The sequence below is a fragment of the Clinocottus analis genome, unplaced genomic scaffold, assembly GCF_023055335.1.
Source record: "Clinocottus analis isolate CAN_PGR_092001 unplaced genomic scaffold, fCliAna1.0.p SCAF_22, whole genome shotgun sequence".
Taxonomy (NCBI): domain Eukaryota; kingdom Metazoa; phylum Chordata; class Actinopteri; order Perciformes; family Cottidae; genus Clinocottus; species Clinocottus analis.
This window is the reverse complement of record NW_027175954.1, coordinates 10869849-10892720: the sequence shown is the minus strand read 5'-3', so window position 1 is coordinate 10892720 and position 22872 is coordinate 10869849. Positions and strand designations below refer to the sequence as shown.

The following is a 22872-nucleotide window of genomic DNA, read 5'->3' as shown; positions in this document are numbered from 1 at the left end:
GACTGCACAGGCAGGTAAAGCTAGCTTAGCTTCGCGCTAACGTCGGAGCCTCTCGGAGAACGTAACCAAGCTCTCACCGCAAAGCAGCAACCAGAGGCTGGCAGTTCAACTTCTCTGCTGTTTTAGATTGCACGTCGCTTGTTTTCATATATCGCACCAATGCTCCGCGGAGCTTTCTCGTCTGCTATTACCATTATTTAGGTGTCAGCCAGGCATGTCTTCAATGCATGATGGCTGGCATAGAAAGCGTCCGTTACTAGATGACCACGCACCTGCCGAAGGGCCGGGATCCGATTGAAGGGTTCAGGCGCTGCTGCAATAAGTTGCCCTCGGAAGAACACTGTTTGGAAAGCCGTGTTCAATCGTTTTAAGTGTGTGTTTGTGTAGTTCATGGTTTTGTTCTGCCCCTTCTTCAGGAACCAGGCTTTTTCATCACAGAAACAAATGCTACATCACTACATTCAATCAAAACTCAGTGCATACCAGTTACTATAAGAAAATACAACATGTTTAGGGACCTTTTGGACTGACAGATGAACCCGATGAGTCTGCTGGTGTTGTTAGTTGTTAGAACTAGACAGATTTACTTGAACATATTTAAAATTGGCTGCATAAAATATTTGAAATGGTGGATAGGTTATTATAGGGGTTCCTTTTAACTGCATGGGGGGATCTGTTTAGTTGCTGTCTTTCAGTGATATTGACAGTTGACCAGTTTTGATGTGTTTTCCTAGGTAGCACAGCATTATTAATGGAAATATTCCATCTATTGCGCTGTTTGATTACTATCTATAAATTTAATTTCGATCTTGCTAAAAGGAGGACCTGTGGCAGTTCAATATCTTGGAGGTCTAAACCCCATTGTTATGTCCTATCTTCCTTTCTCTCTCTTTGCTACTATATTTCCTTGTCTTTTTACTACAATTTTTTTCATCCTCTCCATTTTTCATCTTTTACAGGAAAAAGGAACAGGCTACCACAAAGAAGGACAGGGTTACACACTGCCTGACAATATGTGAAAACATTGTGGCTCAGTCTCTGAGGTAGGCCTTGCTGATTGAACTTCTAATCAAGTTTACATTTAACTTTATGTTTGAACAGTGACCCAAGATTAATCGAATAGATGCCAGTTGGTGTTGGGTTGCATTAAGAGGGCATGGCTTTTCTTTTCTTTTTTGTACCACGTTTTAACTTTCATGCCTTTGGTGGGCACTTTTTTTTATTTTTTGCAAAGCATAAAATCATGTTTTGCATATTTCTATAGTTTATGTACAGAATGATGCATATTTTGCTGATCTATCTGTACCCTGATCTGCTTAAGTTCCATTACAAGCTATCTGAATTACTAGCCTGTTTACTTTGCCATAGATATTAATGGCCCCAAATGAAAGATTTGTTATTATTCTGGTGAACTAGATTAACCTCTACTGCTGATCAGGGTCACAGAACGTGTGAAACTCATTATATTTTAAAAAGCAAACTTTTAGAAATTGTAGTTTTAGAATTCAGTGTTCAAAGACAGTTTACATGTGAGTTGTTTTATATAACGCTCAGAAAGCTCTTATTATTTGTTGCATTATTATCAAGAATAAAATGAGTACTGCTCAGCTACATGCAGTTCAGAACCAAACATGACCATAATCATCAATAATTCCCCATAAAGTCTCATTAAATCTCACACTTAGATACTCCAGGACTAATCTGTGTGTGCATGTGTAAGGTTGTGTGTGAGGGAGGCAGAGAGAAGCTTGTGACTGAAATATCGCTGAATGGAAAATGGCACTTTTGTGTGTGTGTTCGTTTCATTTGGGAACAGTTCAGAATAACGATCCAGAGTAAACAACGCCTGTTGAAAGATGAATATATATGTGGATAATGACATTTGCCTCACTTTTCTTCTCTATGGTCCTGGGAGCAGAACGTCTCCAGAGTTTCAGAAACTGCTGGGCATCGCCATGGAGATGTTCCTGCTCTGCAGTGATGACAGCGAATCAGATGTCCGGATGGTAGCTGACGAGTGCCTGAACAAAATCATCAAAGTGAGCACTGAGCAGCACCCCATACTACTAATTTCTCTCTTCTTTTCAACAATGTGCATAATTCTTTCTTCAATAATAGGACAATAACATTGATCATTAATTCATTTACAGTTGGTACCCACTGAAGACATTATACAATTACTAAAAAATCAGCCTTGACTTGGTGTGCATAATATAATAATATATGTTGGCAGTGTGTCAATTTTTTATATTTATTTTCAGGCTTTGATGGACTCAAACCTGCCTAGACTGCAGCTGGAACTGTACAAAGAAATTAAAAAGGTATTGAATAAGTATCTGTGTCGTTGGTTATCTTCTTATGCAACAGTTTTATCCTCACAAATATGTGAAATAACCAAAACACTTCATGTGACGATGTTAATGAACATTTGTATATCTCTGTAGAACAGTGCCTCTCGAAGTCTGAGGGCAGCTTTGTGGAGGTTTGCCGAGCTTGCTCACCTCATCAGACCACAGAAATGCAGGTATACACACACAATGCCAGAAAATTTACGAAATTCCTGTATAGTTTTTGCCCCAGACTGCATAGGTTTATCATAAAGTAGATATGTCTGTCAATGGGATACTCGTGAGTATTGTAAGTGATATGGCCGTTCCAGTTTTTCCCTCGCCACAATGTAGCCCCCTTAATGTGTTGATGCTAAAAGCTTTAAAACTCACCGGCATGCCTTACAATCAGCTATGGTTAAAGGGAGAAACATTAGTGTCTCATTCACTTTTTAATGTATTTTTACTACTTTCTAATGTTTGCATTCTTATTCCTCTCTCCATCTCATGTGGTCCAGACCCTACCTGGTCAACCTGTTGCCATGCCTCTCTCGAATCACCAAGCGGCAGGAGGAGACGGTACAGGAGACTCTGGCAGCTGCAATGCCCAAGATCATGGCCGCCTTGGGGCACTTTGCCAATGATGGCGAGATCAAGGTATCAGCAGAAACATTAAAACTCTATATAATTTATAGAAACATAAGTTAGTTTATCTGGAAGCAGAAATTTAAAAAAGCTGAAGAGAGGTTCCCCCTTTCAAAAGTTTGTATTTACCATCTTCGATCCACAAACACTACATTTTGAAGGATTGCTCCCTTGCAGCACTGTCAAAAATCTATCATTTAAAAAGTTATTATACTGCAACTAATTTAACGAAATGTATATACAATACTTCGACAGGTCTTAAAGAAGGAAATATGCACATCTTGCAACAACTTGCTTTCATTGTAGTTCAACCATTTTTGTCCCAGGTGTTGCTGAAGTCGTTTGTGGCCAACCTGAAGTCCAGTTCCCCCACCATCCGACGGACAGCAGCCAGCTCAGCCGTCAGTGTGTGCCAACACTCCAGACGCACCAGCTACTTCTACACTTGGCTCCTTAATGTGCTGCTGGGTAGGGACACACACACACTCTGACTTAACAGTTAAGATGATTTTAGGCTACAATTTGTGAGCCAGTTTGATATCAAATGGCAGACAATTAAAGAGGACAAGTAATCACACACCATGACCTAAAGAGGACAAGTAATCACACACCATGACCTTCAAACCGTTTCTAGGTTTGCTGGTTCCAGTGGATGAAGAGCACCCCACCCACCTAATTCTGGGGGTGCTGTTAACCCTTCGCTACCTGATGCCTCTGCTGCAGCAGCAAGTCAACACAACCAGCCTCAAAGGAAGCTTTGGAGTCATGAGGAAGGAGGCTGATGTACAGCCAACACCTGAACAACTGCTGCAGGTAGAGTGTGATTTTGTGGATACTAGTATTTGTATCTTAATTGTATAGTTTTGACAATAATTATGTGTGTGTGTGTCTGAAGGTGTACGAGCTGACCCTACACTACACACAGCACTGGGATCACAATGTGGTCACAGCAGCACTGGAGCTCCTGCAGCAGATGTTCAGGACTCCCCCACCAGAGCTTCTGCACATGCTCATCACTGCAGGCAGCATTCTTCACGGCACTGTTTTCCGCCAGGATACCGAGAGCCGGGCACGCTCCAGCAGCATCCTCGAGCTCATTGGTAAACACACCATTCAGTCAGGATTGTCTTCAAGAAGCTTTGGTTCAGGGCTCTACAGGTTTTTACAGAGTCACCTGGCAATTGGGGCGGGGGGCAATGCATCAGCTTCAAGTAGCTTTTATTTCATTAACCCTTACTGACAGACCTTTAGTCGACCAGACTGTTAGGTCACGCTTCTCTCGTTCCTGCTTTGGCCTGAGTTTACAGCCTTTTTCTTTGCTTGGCTTTTTCTAATGCTCTGTCTCCTGTAAATAATATTGGTTTTCCTATGACTCCCTCTGAGCTTTTGCTGCTTTTCTCTTCCTTGCCTCCTGTTTCTACTTCCTGTTTCCGGGCCATTTGCAGCAGGGGGAGGGTCCTCCTGCAGTCCACTCCTACTCAGGAAACAAAGAGGTGACTGGTCTATTTATCACCTTCACCCTCTAACTGATGTTTCAGTCAGGGTTTGGGCCAATTTTAAAGGGATATATTTAAGGAAATCAAAGGCAGAGTCTTTTGTTGTTTTGTATTTGAATCCTCTCAGTTCAAGGTAAATTTGCATCATAAAGGGTTTAGTTTCTTCCCTTTTTTTCAACTAGTGATAGTGCCAATGTTATGTTGACACTAAATCTGTTTCTAGGTAAAATGCTTTCTGGGGAAGAGGATGGGTTGGATGATGACGCCGAAAGAACAGAGGTCACCACTGGTGCCTTCACAGGTAAGACAACAATCACCAGGAGGCAGAATGTATGTGGCAGCTACAATTTTCAAACTAGATGGTAAAGCTTTACGTTCGTCTTTCCTTCAGCGACAGTCGTTGGTGCAGACGGCTCTTCTGCAGCCCAGGTGGACATCATCACCGAGCAACCGCGCTCCTCCCAGCATACCCTGCAGCCTGGCGATTCTGTGGATCTCAGTGCCTCCTCAGAGCAGGGCGGAGGTGGGACATCTGCATCAGACACTCCCGAATCACCCAATGACAACGAGGAGGAAATGCTGAGTCGGAGCTCCAGCGGCGGGGCCAACATTACTCCAGAGACGGCTGACTACACCACACCAGAGACGGAGGGAGGGCCCATGGGAGAAGGCGCGACTCTGCTAGGCACGAACGATCGCTCACTTCCACCCAGCGACTCCTCTCAGACCACCACAGAGGGACCAGACTCGGCTGTCACACCTTCAGATGTAGCAGAGCTGGTCAGTGAGACTTTGTGGGCTTGTAATACAGCTTGAACATTCTTGTGTGCGTCCGGTCAGTGGCTTCCCTCGACACTGAAAGACTTAATCACCATGCAATGCTGTAATTAACTTTGAACCCTAATATCCCTAAAGGCGAATGATGCTACACTTCATAGAGTTAGTATTCGTAGACTGGACAATATTCATTCCTCGCAATGTTGTATTACCATTTAATGTTTTAGATCATTTCCAACAAATTGCAAATACTGGAAGTTACTGGCAACCGTTTCGCAAATCATCTCGACTTTCAATTGATATCCGACCTAACAGACAGTCACTAGCCCAAGTTCATGCTGTACAGTATTTAAACCAACTTTTTTGTGACAGCAAGTATATAAGTATAAATAAAGACAACTCTTTTATAGCGATAGGATCCTGGTTTTGTAATGCCCTTTTTATACAGGCCTGCTGTACTGAGAGCTGATTGGCTGTTATTTTTAATTAATTTAGAAATAATTGAACATGCAATCGACTTGTATGGTCATCTTTCACATTTTGTATGGTGTGCATACACTCTACAAGATAAAGTGCTCCTTAGAATTAATAGGATTATATGTCCTGCCGCTTGGTTCAATCATTTGGGTTTTGCTGCTCCCCCTCAGACACGTTTTGGTGCAGGATAGTCCACGCTAACAATTTTACCTCTATGGTCTTGCCCCCCCCCCTCCTTCCTCCTTTATCCTTCTCCCCGCTTCGTCTTAGTCGCGCACTCCATTGCCGCAGGTGATTGAGCCGTCTCCACCCTCACCAACTTCCACCGAGGGTCCCGATGCCACAGACAGCGACTCTTCTGTCTACACTGCTTCCTCTTCGTCTTCTTCTTTCTCTTTCTCCTCCTCTTCTTCCTTTTATGCCACCTCCTCTTCCTCTAGCACTAGTGACAAGGTCAGCCAATTGGACACTTTGAACGGAGTGGGAGGGGCTTGCTTGTCTGGAAACTTTTGGCTTTCTTTATTCTTTCCCCTTTCGTTTGTCACAACCCATGCACATAATTTGCCCTGCGTATTGCTGCTTTTTCCCTTCTTGTTGTCATTGACAATACATCATGCCCCTTCCTCCCCTCTTCCTTTTTTCCAGTGATTTCCCCCACCCCACCGCCAAAAAGAATTGAGATGCTTTTGAGAGACCTTTTTGTAAAAACAAGCAACCCCAACATCCCCTCTTGATGGCTTGCAGTGAAGAGTTCAAAGTACAAGCATGAAGGCCATCTGTTCCTTTTAATTGTTCTCCTTCAGATTTGGTTCCGTCTACCTTTTTCAAGAGACTGGGACAGGCTTTTGTTCCAGTGGAGGCCAAACCCGGAAAAATAATTTTAGATGATTTTTATATATATATATATATATATATATATATATATATATATATATATATATATATATATATATATATATATATATATATATATATATATAATATATATATATATATATATATATATATAAATAATCTCTTTGGATTGCTTTATACATCTTGCAAGGAAAAACTTGTTAAAATGTTATGTGTGTACCTCATGCAGTCTATGTATTAAATATATATTTACTTTACTTGAGGAATTAATTTCAAAGTTGAATAGTTTGGATCAAAAGCTTGCTCTTCGTCTGGTGGACTGTGGCAACCAAAATCAGAAAGTTCTCAAGCCCATGCTTTTTCCTGTGTGTAGTTGATTTGCTGAAAATGAAGTGAACCAAGCATGAACCAGTAGTTTTCAAGCGTTTGTTTGACTTGCAGTTTCAGTCAATGTTCGTTATGTTGTGTGTCTTTGTCCTCAATCCAGCAAATCTAACTATAATGAATGAGACGGAATTAACTAGGAATCCTTTGCATGTTGTAGCATTTCCAATTTGTTGCATTACAGTGTTTCTGTAATGTAAATTTAGATCCTAACTGGAGGGGTTTGCTCTGTGTGTCCATGCATAAGGTGCTGGATGGCAGTGAGAGCCAGTACTCTGGGATGCAGATCGGGACATTACAGGATGAAGAAGAAGAAGGAGCAGCACCTTCCTCCCAACAAGAACCCCAGGACCCAATCCTGCAGTCAGCATTGGGTATGTTTGTGGACACATTTTGGCACACACAAAAACACAGAAACCATTGTTTTAATTTAAAACGGGTTCTGCTTATGAATATGAAGTTTTTAAGTATACTTATTGTTTCCATGTGTGCTTGTTTGCAGCATTGAGCAAACCTCATCTCTTCGAAGGTCGAGGTCACAACCGGCAGGGTTCAGACACCAGTGTGGACCGCTTCATACCAAAGGACGAACCGGCTGAACCAGAACCTGATAATAAGGTAAACACACACTAGAACAATCATGCCAGTTTTTCTCACCAGGAGGTAAAGTCAATTATTATTCGTCTGTCTTTAACGTCAAATGCCTGTATTTTAGCCATCACGGATAAAGGGTCCAATTGGACATTATACCGACCAAGGGGTGGAGCCGTTGGTGCACTGTGTACGGCTTCTTGCTGCTTCCTTCCTACTGACAGGACAAAAGAATGGTGAGTGTTATAACACTGCTCAAAATATGACATGGGTGTGATATAGAGATATTGTCATCCTGTTCGCCTAGTCTAATTAAGTACAATCACACTCGCCTCGTTTTTGAGAACTGTTAAAATGTCAATTTTCAGGAAAACAATCGCAACACATACAGAACAGATATTATTGATCCAAATACATATGAAACACATACAATGACAATATTAAACAGTTACATAAAAGAATAAAATCGGGAGTACGATAATAAACCTCTTTAACCAAAGATTTCAGGGAAAACGTTTCATGATTTTATATAGGTGTATTACTTTGTGTGACTATAAACTCAGTGATTCAAGTAGATTATTCAGTTTAGAGGAAAGGTGAGAACTTATCACAATAAGAGATAATATCTCCCAAGGTTAAGAGTAGACAGAATTATTAGCTTCACAAAATTTGAGATCCTGTCTGTCAAAACATTTTGGGAACTTTCACAATGGAAAAAAAAAAAGCTGACAAAATAGTTTCTATATGATTTTTGGTAAGTTTACAAAGGGTGCGAGAAATATAAATGTCTTCTAACTTGGCATTAAAATAGTTAGCAGGCTATGTATATTGATTAGTTTGATCAAGGCATGTTTATGATGAAAGCTTTAATAAATAAATTCACCTAATAACTGCAGATGTTCAGTAGTGTACGTTTCGTATTACTGCCATGATACAAAACCTTTGTTTTTACAAAAGGTGGTTTTAACTGTGAACAACATTTAGAGATGGGGCCTCAACTTTGCGTGTGTGTGTGTGTGTGTGTGTGTGTGTGTGTGTGTGTCTTTGTGATGCTATGTTTTTCAGGTCTGACCCCTGACAAGGAGGTGCGAGTGAGCGTGAAGGCTCTGGCGGTCAGCTGTGTTGGGGCAGCAGCAGCGCTGCACCCTGAAGCCTTCTTTAATTCCCTCTACCTGGAGCCGCTGGACGGCGTTCCAGTTGAAGGTAAGTTTTTGAAAGCCTTTCTTATTATCTAGCAGAAACAAAAAAATAAATAATTCTCAGTAGATTTTGACTTAAAACAGATATAACTAATACAATTACATATGTCCCACTAAGGCATGACTGAGTGATCATGCGTAACACCAGAACCCTAAATATAAAGCCATTAGATTGATTTTATTATTTGAAAAGTACTTTTTCATGTCAAGTTATCAAAAAGGCCTTGAAAATGCAAAGAAATTTAGAAAATGATTATTTAACAACAGCGTCTTTGACCCTCCTGTCTTTCTCTGTCCCCTTGCAGAGCAGCAGTATATCAGTGACATGCTGGGCCTCATTGACCATGGGGACCCCCAGATAAGAGGGGCCACAGCCATTCTCTGTGCAGCCATCATACAAGCAGCTCTCACCAAAACACGTTACAACATACACACCTGGCTGGCCAGTGTGCAGAGTGCAACAGGTTTGTGTGTGTGTGTGTGTGTGTGTGTGTGTGTGTTTGGCTGGGTATTGTTTCTTTTTTTTCTTTCTTTATTTACCTTACTCTTATTTCTATTGTGTTTTTTTTCTTTTACACTTAATAATTATAATTATATTGTTTTATATTTGTATTCAATTATTTTTTGCTTTTTTGTTGTTGTAATCTTTAATGAAACTCTGGCACAAGAACTTCCTTCGGGATTGATAAAGTATCTATAAAGTGTGTCTTGGTGTGGACATAATGAAAGTTTGGATAGTATTTAATGATCACCTGCATGACACGTTTCTTTCCAGGTAACCCTGTGTCCCTGGTGGACTTGGTGCCTTTGCTCCAAAGAACTCTGAGAGATGAATCCTCTGTCACATGCAAGATGGCGTGCTCTGCAGTGAGGGTAAGTGTATCTTCATGAGTTTGCCAGTAGTCTGTGTTCTGCATGTGTGTTTGAGGCTGACCTTTTTTGATGTGTGTTTCAGCACTGCATCATGACTGTGTGCAGCAGTACCCTAAGTGAGCTAGGCCTGCAGTTGGTGATAAACCTTCTCGCTCTGAGGGACTCGTCCTATTGGCTTGTTCGCACGGAGCTCTTAGAGACCTTGGCGGAAATGGACTTCCGGTAAAATAAATGTTTATCTTTGTGTTACTGGAGCAACTTGGTGTGTGTCAGTGTCAGGATCAAATAAATATTATGTTATTGCCTATTTAAGATATTCACTCTTTTCTCTTTTAGGTTAGTTAATTTCCTCGAGAGGAAAACAGAGACTTTGCACAAAGGGGATCATCACTACACTGGGGTAAGTTCTCCTTTCTACCTTTCTTGTAGACTTCATGTGGCATTGCAATTTGTTTTTTAACACAAATACGTACAGTGTGTATTCCTAAAGTTTTTAATTTGCGTTGTCGACCCTAATTCCACACTCTTCTCTATGTAGCGTCTGCGTCTGCAGGAAAGAGTGCTGAACGATGTGGTCATCCGGTTGTTGGGAGATGATGACCCCAGAGTCCGGCATGTGGCTGCCTCTGCTGTCAGCAGGTAGTATCTCATATACTGTATTCTGAGGTGTGTGTATGTGTGTTATGTATGTATGTATGTATGTATGTATGTATGTATGTATGTGTGTGTATATAAGCAGAGTTAGCATTAGCTGTGTGCTCGGTCATCGAGTGGTATTTCAGACTGGATAGCTCAGCTCACAATGACAAATCGCTCATACCACTTCGGTCTTGTCAAGGGAACCACGTCTTATCATTCATGTTGCTGTATCGCGCTCACCATTCATTCATTTCAACCTGTAACGTTAGGCTGGCTTCCAAGCGCAAACGCCGTGCCGATTGTTTTGCATCCGGGTGAGCTACGTCCGCCGTGGTGCTCGCGAGAAAAAAAGAAAAATGAAATTGCGTGAATAAAATTGATGCCGTTAAAATTTGTTTGCGTAACGCCGTTAATAATGCGCTAATCTGACAGCACTAACGTATGTATGTGTGCACGCACACACACACTGTATTGTTTTCTGTCTTTTAATTGACTCTCTCTTTATTTTCATCTCATCCATCTTTGTGCCTCTCAGGCTGGTTTCCAGGTTGTTCTATGACTGTGACCAGGGTCAAGTGGACCCGGTAGTGGCTATTGCCCGGGACCAGAGTTCAGTCTACCTGCAGCTGCTGATGCACGAGACACAACCCCCCTCCCAGTTCACAGTTAGCACAATCACAAGGTACATGGACACACAGACACTCACTGCTTTGGTGTCATTTTATTGCTAAGAAACAATTCTCAAGATACGTGCTCGCTTGTTGTTTTTATAGTTTCCACAGTTGTAATGTACAAACGACCAGAGCTTTGCAATTAAGAATAAATGGTTCACTGACAAAGCTCATGACAAAATCACAGAACACAATCAATGACGATCTCTTCTCTTTTCTCTGTCTGCCAGGACGTACCGAGGCTACAACTTGTCCAACAATGTGTCTGATGTCACAATCGAGAACAATTTGTCCAGAGTCGTTACCGCAGTCTCCCATGCTTTCACCTCCTCCTCCTCCAGAGCTCTGACTGTGAGCTTTCAATCACACATAACACTTTTTTGCCTACTGTATAACATGTTTCTGGTGTGTTTTTTTTATGATAACATGTTACAAGACAATATGTTTGTCTGTTTCTCTGCAGTTTGGCTGCTGTGAAGCCTTGTGCCTACTGGCCGTACAATTTCCAGTGTGCACTTGGAGTACCGGCTGGCACTGTGGCTATGTTAGCTCCAGCAGCAGCTTTTCTTCCCGCTCTAGTCTCAACCGCAGTAGAGGCAGAGCCCTTAGGTCTGTGTCCCCTCTCTCTTTTATTCAACCTGCGCTTGTACATTTAATGCCATCATAGTTGCATATTCTGCTTAAAGAAAAAACAAACATTACTATCATCATTTAATTTCCTTTTTATTCTTCTTTCTATTACACCTGATTAACTTATGTTATTGTCTGTGTTTTCGACAGTTTGTCACAGCCTAGCAGTGCTCCAGCCTCTTCCACCACCTCTTCATCTGCACCAGACAATGAGCGGAGGACTCTGACAGTAGGAATGGCCAACATGGTCCTCTCTCTACTTTCCTCTGCCTGGTTTCCACTGGATCTTTCTTCACACCAGGATGCACTGATGCTTTCTGGCAATCTGCTTGCTGGTGGGCAATATATGCATTCAGATTTTTAAATCCGAGCTTGAAATTAAATTGTATTTGTAAACATACCACCGTTCATAAGCTGTGACCTGTTATCAAGTAACATGTCTCTTAATCATGCTACCAGCTGTGGCCCCTAAATGCATGCGCAACCCCTGGGCTGGAGAGGAAGAAGGCAGCAGTGGTAGCACAAACCCTAACCCAAATAAGATGGAAGAGCCATGGGCAGGGCTGTCTGAACGGTCCCTGGTGGCCATGGTGGAGCAGCTCTTCGCTCACCTACTGAAGATCCTCAACATTTGTGCACATGTGCTGGATGACACACCACCGGGACCAGCGGTTAAGGTAACTGTTTATAGAGTCTTCCTTGTGATCGGCTCAAAATGATTATTTTTAAGTCCCATTTGACTTTCATTGATTGGCTTATGACAAAGTTGCATCCATAGGAAGGCCTTTGTATTTAGTTCACTTTCTATACTCTGTTCCCTCCTGTTTTTGTTGCTGTTTTTTTTTTAGGCCACCCTCCCCTCCCTGAGCAACACCCCCTCCCTCAGTCCCATTCGCAGAAAAGGCAAGGAGAAGGATGCTGCTGAGCCCAGTGCTGCTCCTATGAGCCCAAAGAAAAGCAATGAGATCAACACAGGTACATGCACACCTGACCAATTACTTGTAAAGCGCTAAGTGACGTGTCTGTGATATATAAACATTTTGATGTTTTCCTTTTTGTGATCAGGCAGGCCAGCAGACGGCACTGGGTCAACCGCCATAAACAAGTCCACCACCTTTGGCAACTTCTACCACCTGCCACCCTACCTCAAACTGTATGACGTCCTCAAAGCTACACATGCCAACTACAAGGTCAGAATTACTTCCTATCATGACAGAACAGGTTTTATTTACCTGAATGGCGGTTGGTGTCGGTGTTCATTTTTATTTTGTATCTTCTAGGTGACGCTGGACCTCCACAGCAGCCAGGAGAAGTTTGGAGGTTTTTTGCGTTCGACTCTAGATGTTCTTTCTCAGCTCTTGGAGCTGGCCACACTGCATGACATCAGTAAGGTAAAGACATGTCAGTGCTATTGGAAATCAGACATCATAATTTGTCACTACTCTTGTTCACATTGACTAAATGAATGAAACTTGAATAAAAATAAGCTATTTTATTTTTTCTCAGTGTGTGGAGGAAATCTTGGGCTACCTCAAGTCCTGTTTCTCCAGGGAACCAACCATGGCTACTGTTTGTGTACAACAGGTCAGTGTAGGTGTGTGTGTGGCAGTCTTTATGGTTGCAACACTGAGCAGTGTGCTGCAACCGGTGCGACTCCACACAGAGTGAGGCTGGTTCCTTCCGACAGGGCCTGAAAAGCCTTCGGTTTCCCTGTGCGATGGTTCCATACATCTCTATACACGCACGCTGTTATATACTAGCTTGGTGTCATATGTTCTGAGCCTTTCAAGATGCAACACATTCCTAAAACATAACTCTTTGCATTATAGTGATTTTAATTTATTTAAAAGAAATCTAAAAAAAAGAAAAGTGTCTCATTCAACACTAATCATTAAATCACAAGTAAAACCATTTAACAACCAGATGTTGGTTCAAACACTAAGACAAAGCTGGTTATGGGGAATATTCTACAAGACACTCTTGGAGATTATCTATGTTCTGGTGCAAAGAAAAGGAACTGACTTTGCATATAAAGAATATGTTTCATTTTGGACCGTATCCCAGGCTAAATTTGAGAATTTTCATCTGTAATTGAATCCAAACGGAAGAAATGTGCCTTAATGGAAAAATACATTTTAAAGTGTACAATCAAGTTTGTTTTAAAAATTAACATATCCAAATAACAGTGGACTGCAAACTATTGTATTTATTTTTTAGTAACTTAAGACCTCTCTGTCTGTAGCTATTGAAGACCCTTTTTGGCACAAACCTGGCCTCACAGTGCGAAGGCGTCTTGAGTGGACCCAGCCGTTCCCAGGGTAAGGCTCTCCGTCTCGGCTCGTCCAACCTGCGACCAGGCCTCTACCACTACTGCTTCATGGCGCCGTACACTCACTTCACCCAGGCTCTCGCTGATGCTAGTCTTCGTAACATGGTGCAGGCTGAACAGGAGCATGACACCTCTGGGTGAGTTGTAGCACCACACAGATAATACACAGGAGCATGAAAAACATGCTTCCAGACAAATATGCAGACATACAGTTTGAACATTACAGAACCTGTTGCCTTGTTCCTCTTCTAGATGGTTTGATGTAATGCAAAAAGCATCCAACCAGCTAAGGTCCAATATTGCAAATGCAACACGCAACAGAGGAGATAAGGTAAACCGTTCTGTTAATTTCTTTTTTGTTAAAGTTGTCTAAAACGGTGAAGATTAAGACACCAAATGTTTTTCTATAAAGTGTGCTTTTTCCATTTGCTTAATTGCTTGAGTGAGTTGCTGTTGTTCTGAAAGCTCGGGCCTCATCTTTACGTTTTCAGAATGCCATCCACAACCACATTCGTCTTTTTGAGCCACTGGTGATCAAAGCTTTGAAGCAGTACACTACCAGCACCTCTGTGGCCCTGCAGAGGCAAGTACTAGACTTGCTCGCCCAACTTGTGCAGCTTAGAGTCAACTACTGCCTGCTTGACTCAGATCAGGTAAAACGCAACAAAAAGCGCACACGTATGCTTTTACATTAGTTCATCTTCAACTTCAGCTCACTCTGAAAGATTTATTTTCTGTTTCAGGTGTTCATAGGATTTGTCCTGAAGCAGTTTGAGTACATTGAAGTAGGACAGTTCAGGTGAGTTTTCTTTATGATTCCTGTAAAGGCTCCTACAATAACCAATTTTAAGTATTAGAGCCGCTAGGTGGGCGAACGGGAGAACATGTTTGGACGCATGTTCAGCCACAAACAAATCCAATGTCCAGGTCAATGTGTATCTTTTAGCCATTAATTCTGTGATAAAACATCAGCAAGTTGACACGAGCACGGTCAAAATCTTTTGTGCTTCCCGCCCACAAACACACCTGTCACCATCACCTGGCACTTCCTTATATGCCCTCTTGAAGTGAATGTGCCACCCTGTGTTCAAATAAGGAACTACATTTACCCAGTGCTTTCCTTAAATCATAAACCCCTCTCACCTGGCTCTAACAACTCCTATTAAAGAGTAATGCAATGTGGTATTTTCAGAACCCATGTGTGTCTCAGGCTACATGTTTACATCTGGCTTCCACTTAACTGTAGATTAGCTAAAATATTCCATCGCTGTCCTGTAACCTAAATAATACCTGTTCCTGCACAGAGACTCGGAGGCCATCATTCCCAACATCTTTTTCTTCCTGGTGCTACTGTCTTATGAGCGTTACCACTCCAAGCAGATAATCAGCATCCCCAAAATCATCCAGCTCTGTGATGGCATCATGGCAAGCGGCAGGAAAGCTGTCACACACGGTAAGAGGAACTCAAGCAATACGCACAACATACATAATAATTTATTCTACCTGTAAACACACTTCACTGAAGTTTACTCTCACTTTACATTCCCAAACATTACTTTAAACTAACACATTATCTTAAAAGCACATCCTTAGTGCAGCTGTATAGCCCACATGTTTGTTTTTCTTATAATCACCATGAACAGAATCATAAAAACAGACATGAATATAGAGTTGGAAACTATTTTATTTTATTTTCCTCCTTGTTACACAGCCATCCCAGCCCTGCAGCCAATAGTCCATGATCTATTTGTGTTGAGAGGCTCAAACAAAGCAGATGCAGGCAAAGAGCTGGAAACACAGAAAGAAGTGGTGGTCTCCATGCTGCTGAGACTCGTGCAACACCATCAGGTACTGTCACTAATGGATCCAAACAGACACGGCATGCTAATGTCAAAAAGCATTCCAGAAAATGTTTTTTCTGCTTTTTGCTTTGACGTGTAGGTGTTGGAGATGTTCATCCTTGTTCTGCAGCAGTGTCATAAAGAAAATGAGGACAAATGGAAGAGATTGTCCAGACAGATTTCTGATGTCATACTTCCCATGATTGCTAAGCAGCAGGTAGGGAAAGGCTTTTATGTGGAAGTCCAAATCAAGCTATTTATACTGTAAGATCAAACATGTTGGAGCACACAAACATATTATTTGACAATGAGACTACAACATATATGAAATGAAATGGTCTGCTTATCAAAAATGTGATTTTATTCAAGATGGACAAGTAAATGTCTGTTTGTGACTTGTGATGTTCCTCCCTTTCATGCCGTGTTGAGGAATTGTATGTACAAATTTCAATGGATTGCATACGAAATGTAATCATCATGGTCTTAACAAGGTGACACAATCATTCCCCTTGTTTTATAAAACATTGCAACACATGTCTCCTGTCTTTTAACCACTATGACCTATGGAACTGCAATGACTTTATCTGTGTGATGGTGTCCTCGTATTGTATTTATTAATTACAACCCAGGTGTCTAAAATAATGTTGAATTGAGTAAATATACTTGTAGTTTGTGTAGAGGTCCGTAATCTACCGTTCATGTATCTATTTGTGGATTTAGATTTATTGTCTTGTCGCATTCATTGCATGTGCGTGGGTGTGGCAGTCTTTATGGTTGCAACGCTGAGCAGTGTGCTGCAACTGGTGCGACTCCACGCAGAGTGAGGCTGGTTCCTTCCGACAGGGCCTGAAAAGTCTTCGGTTTCCCTGTGCGATGGTTCCATACATCTCTATACACGCACGCTGTTATATGCTAGCTGGGTGTCATCATCTGTTCTGAGCCTTTCAAGATGCAACACATTCCCAAAACGTAACGCTTTGCGTTGTGGGGAATTATATAAATGGAGTACTGTATATATCACTAAAAGAAATCGCAGACTGAATTTTTTTGTTGTTTTTCGTGTCCTCACAGATGCACCTGGACTCTCCAGAGGCGTTGGGAGTGTTGAATACTCTGTTTGAGACTGTAGCGCCCTCCTCTCTCAGACCTGTAGACATGCTGCTCAAGAGTATGTTCACCATCCCGGTGACCATGGTGAGACTCATCTGATATTTGAACCTGCATTAAGACTTTAGACTTGACTGTCTGATTTAGCTCAAGGAATAGTTCAGATGTTTTTAAATCGGGTTGTATGAGGTACGTCTTCTCATTCAGTAGAAACAGGAAGACTGGAGAAAAGAAATGTACGGTAATATTCATCTACGCTCTTTGGACTTCTTCAACAAAAAAATAGTAATTTGGTTCACACCAAACGGGCACCAAACATCTTTTCTGTGCATTGAATTGGCATGTAATCTGGTCACGCGTCAATCTTGCGTTGTGTTTAGTGTGAACACAGCATTATGCTAAAATTGATAGTTTTAGGTGGGTCTGCTTTTTGGTGGCTAAAATATGTTTTGCTGCTGCTCCCGTCCAAACCCGTACATTATACTTTGCTCCAGTGCTGGTTTTCTGTCTCTCCATCCTGTGGGTGTGCTAGACATTGCACTGATTCTGGATAATTACCTCATACAAACCCATTTAAAAAAAATCCAAAATGTCCCTTTACCACACAGTGTCTTCTTTTTGGTAAGTGACTGTAACTCAAACCTTTTCTCCTCAAGGCGTCGGTAGCTACGGTCCAGCTGTGGGTGTCCGGTATCCTGGCAGTTCTCAGGGTGCTCGTCTCCCAGTCCACTGAGGACATTGTCCTGTCACGAGTCCACGAACTCTCTCTCACCCCGCATCTCCTCTCCTGCAACACAATCCGTCGCCTGCATCAGCAGGGCCTCTCCCCAAGTGACCCACCCACTGCCGACACACTCATAAACCTGGAACCTATTGGTGAAGCACAAAAGGCCCTACCTGAGGAAACCTTTGCCAGGTTAGTGGCTGTAGTTTTAGTGTGTAAGGGTTGAGGAATGTTTTTGCCCTTTCCAGACTTTAATTTTTAGTCTCTTTTGTTTCTCTTCTCACTCCACTTATATTAATATTACATTTTAATTGTATAGCACTTTTAAAGGTGCTCAAAGGCACTTGGTAAAAAAAACAAAAAAACATAAAAGCATTAACAATATAAACCTATGTCACCATTCCCTCTTTGCAGGTTCCTGCTCCAGCTGGTAGGAGTGTTGCTGGATGACATTTCCTCCAGACAGGTTAAAGTGGACATTACAGAGCAGCAACACACCTTCTATTGCCAGCAGCTGGGCACACTGCTCATGTGTCTCATACATGTCTTCAAAAGTGGTGAGCAGGAAATTCATTGCATTTCACCAAATCAGTTGCATGATTTTATGTATTTTTGGTCTTTTACTTTACTCATTTCCTCTTTTGTTTTTTCCTTTTTCTCTTTCAGGAATGTTTCGCAGGATCACAGCTGCAGCGAGCCGCCTGTTAAAGGGTGAGGGTGGAGGTGGACAAACTGGCACCGAGGACACACTGTTTTACCCCTTAGAGGGCCTGAACAGCATGGTGCAGTGCCTGATCACCACCCACCCCTCTCTTGTGCTGCTTTGGTGCCAGGTCCTCCTCATCATCGACTACACCAACTACTCCTGGTGGGCTGAGGTGCACCAGACACCCAGGTGAGAACAGGTGGTGTGCCTCGGCAATGTTTAATTCCACTACACTTATCGTATCATAAACAAACATAATTATTATAAATTGCAAGACTAAAAAGGAGCAAAATCTATTTGTAGTGCAACAAACTGTCCAAGATAAACATCCCTTTTGCACGGTTTTGCATCTCTCTATCCTTCTCTCTCAGGGGACACAGCCTCTCGAGCACAAAGCTGCTCAGCCCTCACTCCTCAGGGGAAGGAGAGGAGGAGAAGCCAGAGATACGGTTAGCTATGGTCAACCGAGAGATTGTACACAGGGGAGCCCTCATCCTTTTCTGTGACTACGTGGTGAGAGTCTTAAGAGTGTTAGACATTCAAAACAGCTTAATACCGTTGGAATTGGTCACAAAAATGTTTTGATTACATAATCCTCCGTTCATTTTGCCTTTTTCTCACTAAAAAATAGTGTCAGAACCTCCATGACTCTGAGCATCTGACCTGGCTGATTGTCAACCATGTGCGGGACCTCATCAGTCTTTCTCATGAGCCTCCAGTGCAGGATTTCATCAGCGCTGTGCACCGCAACTCAGCTGCCAGCGGCCTCTTCATCCAGGCCATCCAGTCCCGCTGTGACAACCTCAGTACCGTGAGATGACTCTCTAATAGCTTCCCCCCTTTCCATCATCCCTCTAACTACTCTTTCCCTACTCTGTTAAAGTCACCCAGTACATCTCACTACTGAAAATGTTGCTCTTCTTTTTATGATCATTTGACCTTTTCATTTAGTCGCCAAGTGCTCTCCTTCGGTCGTCCCTTTGCCGCCTTTTTAACTGACTCCTCTCCTCCTTTTGCAGCCTACGATGTTGAAGAAGACTCTGCAGTGTTTGGAAGGCATCCACCTGAGTCAGTCTGGCTCCCTGCTGATGCTGTATGTGGACAAGCTGCTCAGTACACCCTTCAGGGTTCTGGCTCGCATGGTGGACACACTGGCGTGTCGCAGAGTGGAGATGCTGCTGGCTGAGACACTACAGGTACAGCTTTTGGATTAGTTAGCATTTTCTTTTGACATTTCATAAATTCCATTTTATCATGAGCCATAACGGCCAATCCCCACTGAATGCATTTTTCAAAGTATTTCTGACGTCTGCCAATTTTATTTAATATATAAAAAATAAACATTGACGCCGATAGACGCCAGTTTACCATACAACAGGCCTGAAGGAGCAGAGGAACAGATGAAGACAGCTGTATAACTTTTAATTAATTAATAATGAATGAATGAATGAATGAATGAATTTATTTATTTATTTATTTATTTATAATACAAAAAATAGTTATAACTTTGTTATTCTGTTTGGGCCGTCAGAGGAGGCCCTGACTGCCGCCACTGTGGTGTAATATGTATACTGTATTGATTAATCACAGCTTCCAGTCTGTCTGTGAGCTTGTTTGTTTCACTACAAGCAGATTCCCCTCACTTTTTATGGTGGGATGGGAAATAAATTCAATACATATACCCAAAAAAAAGTTGATTTCTTTCTTCAGTGCCAACATAAAAACTATTTTGGTGAAGTAGATATCTGCTGTCAGTCAATTTTCTCTAAAGTTGATCATGTGTTGTTGTGTCCGTCCATCCTGCAGAACAGTATAGCTCAGGTGCCTGTGGAGGAACTGGACAGGATCCAGGAATACCTTCAGACCAGTGGCCTCGCTCAGAGGTAAAGCTCTTCTGTATTGCAATCAATTTGAGGAAGTTTGAAACTTTTGTATTATGTTGCACATTGTATAATTATTCGTATCTAATAAAAAGCAGAACAAATGTCAAAATAATAATCACAAATAAAAAACAACAATTATTCTAGCCAAGTCAAACATTGCATTGCCCATTTGCTCAAACCAAAGTATATGCAACCAAGTTTATGCACTTTTTGAGGCTGTTGTTGTTTCTTAAATTCCCCTAAATAATGCATGTATGAACCGCTATCAGTGGGTACCATGTCGCGTGTTAGACGAAAGTAATTTAACATTCTCTGCTCTCAGTGGGATATTCAGGGTGACAAATATCTGCAAGATTTGGAATTTATGTACCGTAGAAAAAAAATTCTATGAAATTTGAAACCCCCATAACCTCTGTTCATCTCTCTTAATGCAGGCATCAGAGGTTTTACTCCCTGCTGGACAGATTCAGAGCCACTGTTGCTGGCACCAGCAGCCCCACACCTCCTGTGACTACACACCCCTTGGATGGGGATCCACCACCTGCCCCTGAGCTGGTCTCTGCAGATAAGGTGAGCGATTTTTTTTTTAAATTTATTTTTATTTTATTTTATTTTTTTACATTTTTATTTTTTACTGTGTCTATGGATCCTCCAAAGTAAAGAAATTCAGAAAGGAAGTAATACATTTATTTTCAGGAGTGGTACGTGGCTCTGGTAAAGTCTCAGTGTTGTCTTCGTGGAGATGTTTCCCTGTTGGAGACGACAGAACTCCTCACCAAACTACCGCCGACTGACCTCTTTGACATCATGAGCTGCAAGGTGACACAGACTATAGTGCCCAGATCAGACCTCTGGATAAATATTTTATATCATATTGAATCATTCAAATTTGAATATGTTGCATCTGAACCTAACCTTCCACCCCACCACTCCCCAGGAGTTCAACTTAAGCCTGCTGTGCCCATGTCTCAGTATGGGGATGCAGCGGTTAGCACGAGGTCAGGGGTTGCTCTTGTTGGAGACCGCTCTGCAAGTGACCCTCGAGCGGCTTGCAGGGGTCACCGGGTCACTTCCTTTCCCCCACCAGTCCTTCGTGCCGCCTGCCGAGTCACAGCCATACTGGATCCAACTAGCTGCTGTGTATGGTGAGAGTGGGAGGAGAGATGGGTGGATTAAAAAAAAACACACGTTAGAAGTATATCATTTTGTATACTGTCAGATCAATAGGCAATAAATGGTCCTGATTCTGATCGCATAATTTCTCTTAAATTTTTATCTTTTGTACAACTTATTATTGAGCATACATGTGTTATTTGAAGCATTGCGGTTGCATTGTGTATATGAACCAGACGATTGTTTGAAACTTAAATATGAGCAAATGTATGAGAATGTTCCCTCTACAACTACAGTTTTAGTAATATGTCTTTGCTGTCTATCTTTCAGATGAGCCAGGTTTCTACCCCAGGGTTTTGTCGCTCTGCAGAGCTCTGTCCCAGTACCTTCTGAATGTGAGCCAGCTGCCCTCCTCACTACATATCTCCTCTGATAAGGAACACCTCATCACTACTTTCACCTGCACTGCTGCCGAGGTAAAAGACTACATATCAAAGTCCCACCAAAACAGAATATTTCAGCAGTGTACAAGACTGATGCAACTAAAATCCTTTGAATTGTATTGGACCACTAAATAATGGGTTATAAGTTGCACTGATAGTATAATATTTGTTGCATGTATTGGTCAAAAATATGACCATGAATATAACCTAAAACAACTAAAACTGCTTATTTTTTCAATTTAATCTTGACTTTAAGTATGTGATTATATTTAGTGACTAGTTTTGACTGGTTAAAATATAAAGCTAATAAATTAAAACCCCATCATTTTCATCTTTATCGCCCAAGTTTTATTCTGATGTTAGATGAGATCACTTCATCTTGTATTTCTCTTTCCTCTCCCAGGTCATAGCGTGGCGTCTCCTCCAGAACCAGTTGCCCCTGAGCGTGGACCTGCAATGGGCTCTGTGCTGTCTGTGTTTGGCCCTGCAGCAGCCCTGCGTCTGGAACAGACTCTCTACCCCAGAGTACGCCACGCACACCTGCTCCCTCATCTACTGCCTGCACCTCATCATGGTTGCAGGTGAGAACGGCACCGGGACATGCCTATGCATCCTATATGATTTTAGTTTTAAAGTTCACCGCAAAATCAAAAGTTTTTTTTTTTTCACTCTTACCTGTCGTGCAATTTATCAATCCAGATTGTTTTGGAGTGAGATGTCTGCCTTCTCACCAATATGATGGCATGAGATGAAGCTTGGCGTGTGGTGATTGGAAGCAAAATCAAGATGTGCCTTTGCAGAAATCATGACCCAGTAACTCAAGATAATCCACAGTTTGTGTTGTCATAAAACATCTACTTATGGAACAGAGGCTTGTGCTCATGATGGCGCGAGATGTGTACATTAATAGCGTCCTCTTGGACTGAGCTGTCATGTTTGTTAGCTCAGTGAGCAAGCAGTTCCGAGTAGAGATGCACGCTTCCATCTGCATCCTAGTTTGTAGAAAGAAAATTCTTCCTCCATATTACTGGAAACTGATCTGTGGGTCTCTAGTAGAAAAGACATTGACGATTTTCAAATATATATTTTTTAGGCACTTTGAGCGACGAAAGCAGAATATTATTTGGTCCATTACAATCGAGAAAAGGCAGACATGTTTACA

The 22872-nt window shown here is 41.9% G+C and overlaps 1 protein-coding gene and 2 non-coding genes across 6 annotated transcripts in view; all 3 read left to right on the top strand.

Annotated features, from left to right (window-relative positions):
• htt (huntingtin) overlaps positions 1-22872 on the top strand; it is a 32536-nt gene that overhangs the window by 391 nt on the left and 9273 nt on the right. For 2 of the 4 annotated variants that reach the window (XM_068588526.1, XM_068588525.1), the window contains exons 2-50: positions 960-1043; positions 1919-2039; positions 2262-2321; positions 2445-2524; positions 2846-2984; positions 3299-3440; positions 3607-3785; positions 3868-4072; positions 4418-4465; positions 4692-4769; positions 4860-5248; positions 7209-7335; positions 7464-7579; positions 7677-7788; positions 8618-8755; positions 9057-9215; positions 9527-9624; positions 9707-9846; positions 9961-10024; positions 10163-10263; positions 10799-10945; positions 11165-11285; positions 11398-11543; positions 11715-11899; positions 12024-12241; positions 12413-12539; positions 12630-12754; positions 12845-12955; positions 13071-13148; positions 13807-14030; positions 14146-14224; positions 14385-14546; positions 14637-14692; positions 15198-15346; positions 15605-15741; positions 15835-15951; positions 16806-16928; positions 17498-17757; positions 17980-18122; positions 18232-18460; positions 18643-18784; positions 18903-19082; positions 19291-19467; positions 20078-20154; positions 20589-20724; positions 20851-20973; positions 21092-21299; positions 21598-21743; positions 22114-22291. In XM_068588526.1, coding sequence (XP_068444627.1) covers positions 960-1043; positions 1919-2039; positions 2262-2321; positions 2445-2524; positions 2846-2984; positions 3299-3440; positions 3607-3785; positions 3868-4072; positions 4418-4465; positions 4692-4769; positions 4860-5248; positions 7209-7335; positions 7464-7579; positions 7677-7788; positions 8618-8755; positions 9057-9215; positions 9527-9624; positions 9707-9846; positions 9961-10024; positions 10163-10263; positions 10799-10945; positions 11165-11285; positions 11398-11543; positions 11715-11899; positions 12024-12241; positions 12413-12539; positions 12630-12754; positions 12845-12955; positions 13071-13148; positions 13807-14030; positions 14146-14224; positions 14385-14546; positions 14637-14692; positions 15198-15346; positions 15605-15741; positions 15835-15951; positions 16806-16928; positions 17498-17757; positions 17980-18122; positions 18232-18460; positions 18643-18784; positions 18903-19082; positions 19291-19467; positions 20078-20154; positions 20589-20724; positions 20851-20973; positions 21092-21299; positions 21598-21743; positions 22114-22291 — 6884 coding nt within the window. The remainder of the gene's footprint in view (positions 1-959; positions 1044-1918; positions 2040-2261; positions 2322-2444; positions 2525-2845; positions 2985-3298; positions 3441-3606; positions 3786-3867; positions 4073-4417; positions 4466-4691; positions 4770-4859; positions 5249-7208; positions 7336-7463; positions 7580-7676; positions 7789-8617; positions 8756-9056; positions 9216-9526; positions 9625-9706; positions 9847-9960; positions 10025-10162; positions 10264-10798; positions 10946-11164; positions 11286-11397; positions 11544-11714; positions 11900-12023; positions 12242-12412; positions 12540-12629; positions 12755-12844; positions 12956-13070; positions 13149-13806; positions 14031-14145; positions 14225-14384; positions 14547-14636; positions 14693-15197; positions 15347-15604; positions 15742-15834; positions 15952-16805; positions 16929-17497; positions 17758-17979; positions 18123-18231; positions 18461-18642; positions 18785-18902; positions 19083-19290; positions 19468-20077; positions 20155-20588; positions 20725-20850; positions 20974-21091; positions 21300-21597; positions 21744-22113; positions 22292-22872) is intronic. The other 2 variants (XM_068588528.1, XM_068588527.1) reach the window with 1 other exon arrangement.
• Positions 13167-13296, top strand: LOC137793365 (small Cajal body-specific RNA 14). The gene has a single exon (XR_011078209.1). It is a non-coding gene; the product is annotated as a small Cajal body-specific RNA 14 (non-coding RNA).
• On the top strand, positions 16493-16622 carry LOC137793366 (small Cajal body-specific RNA 14). Its single transcript, XR_011078210.1, has one exon. It is a non-coding gene; the product is annotated as a small Cajal body-specific RNA 14 (non-coding RNA).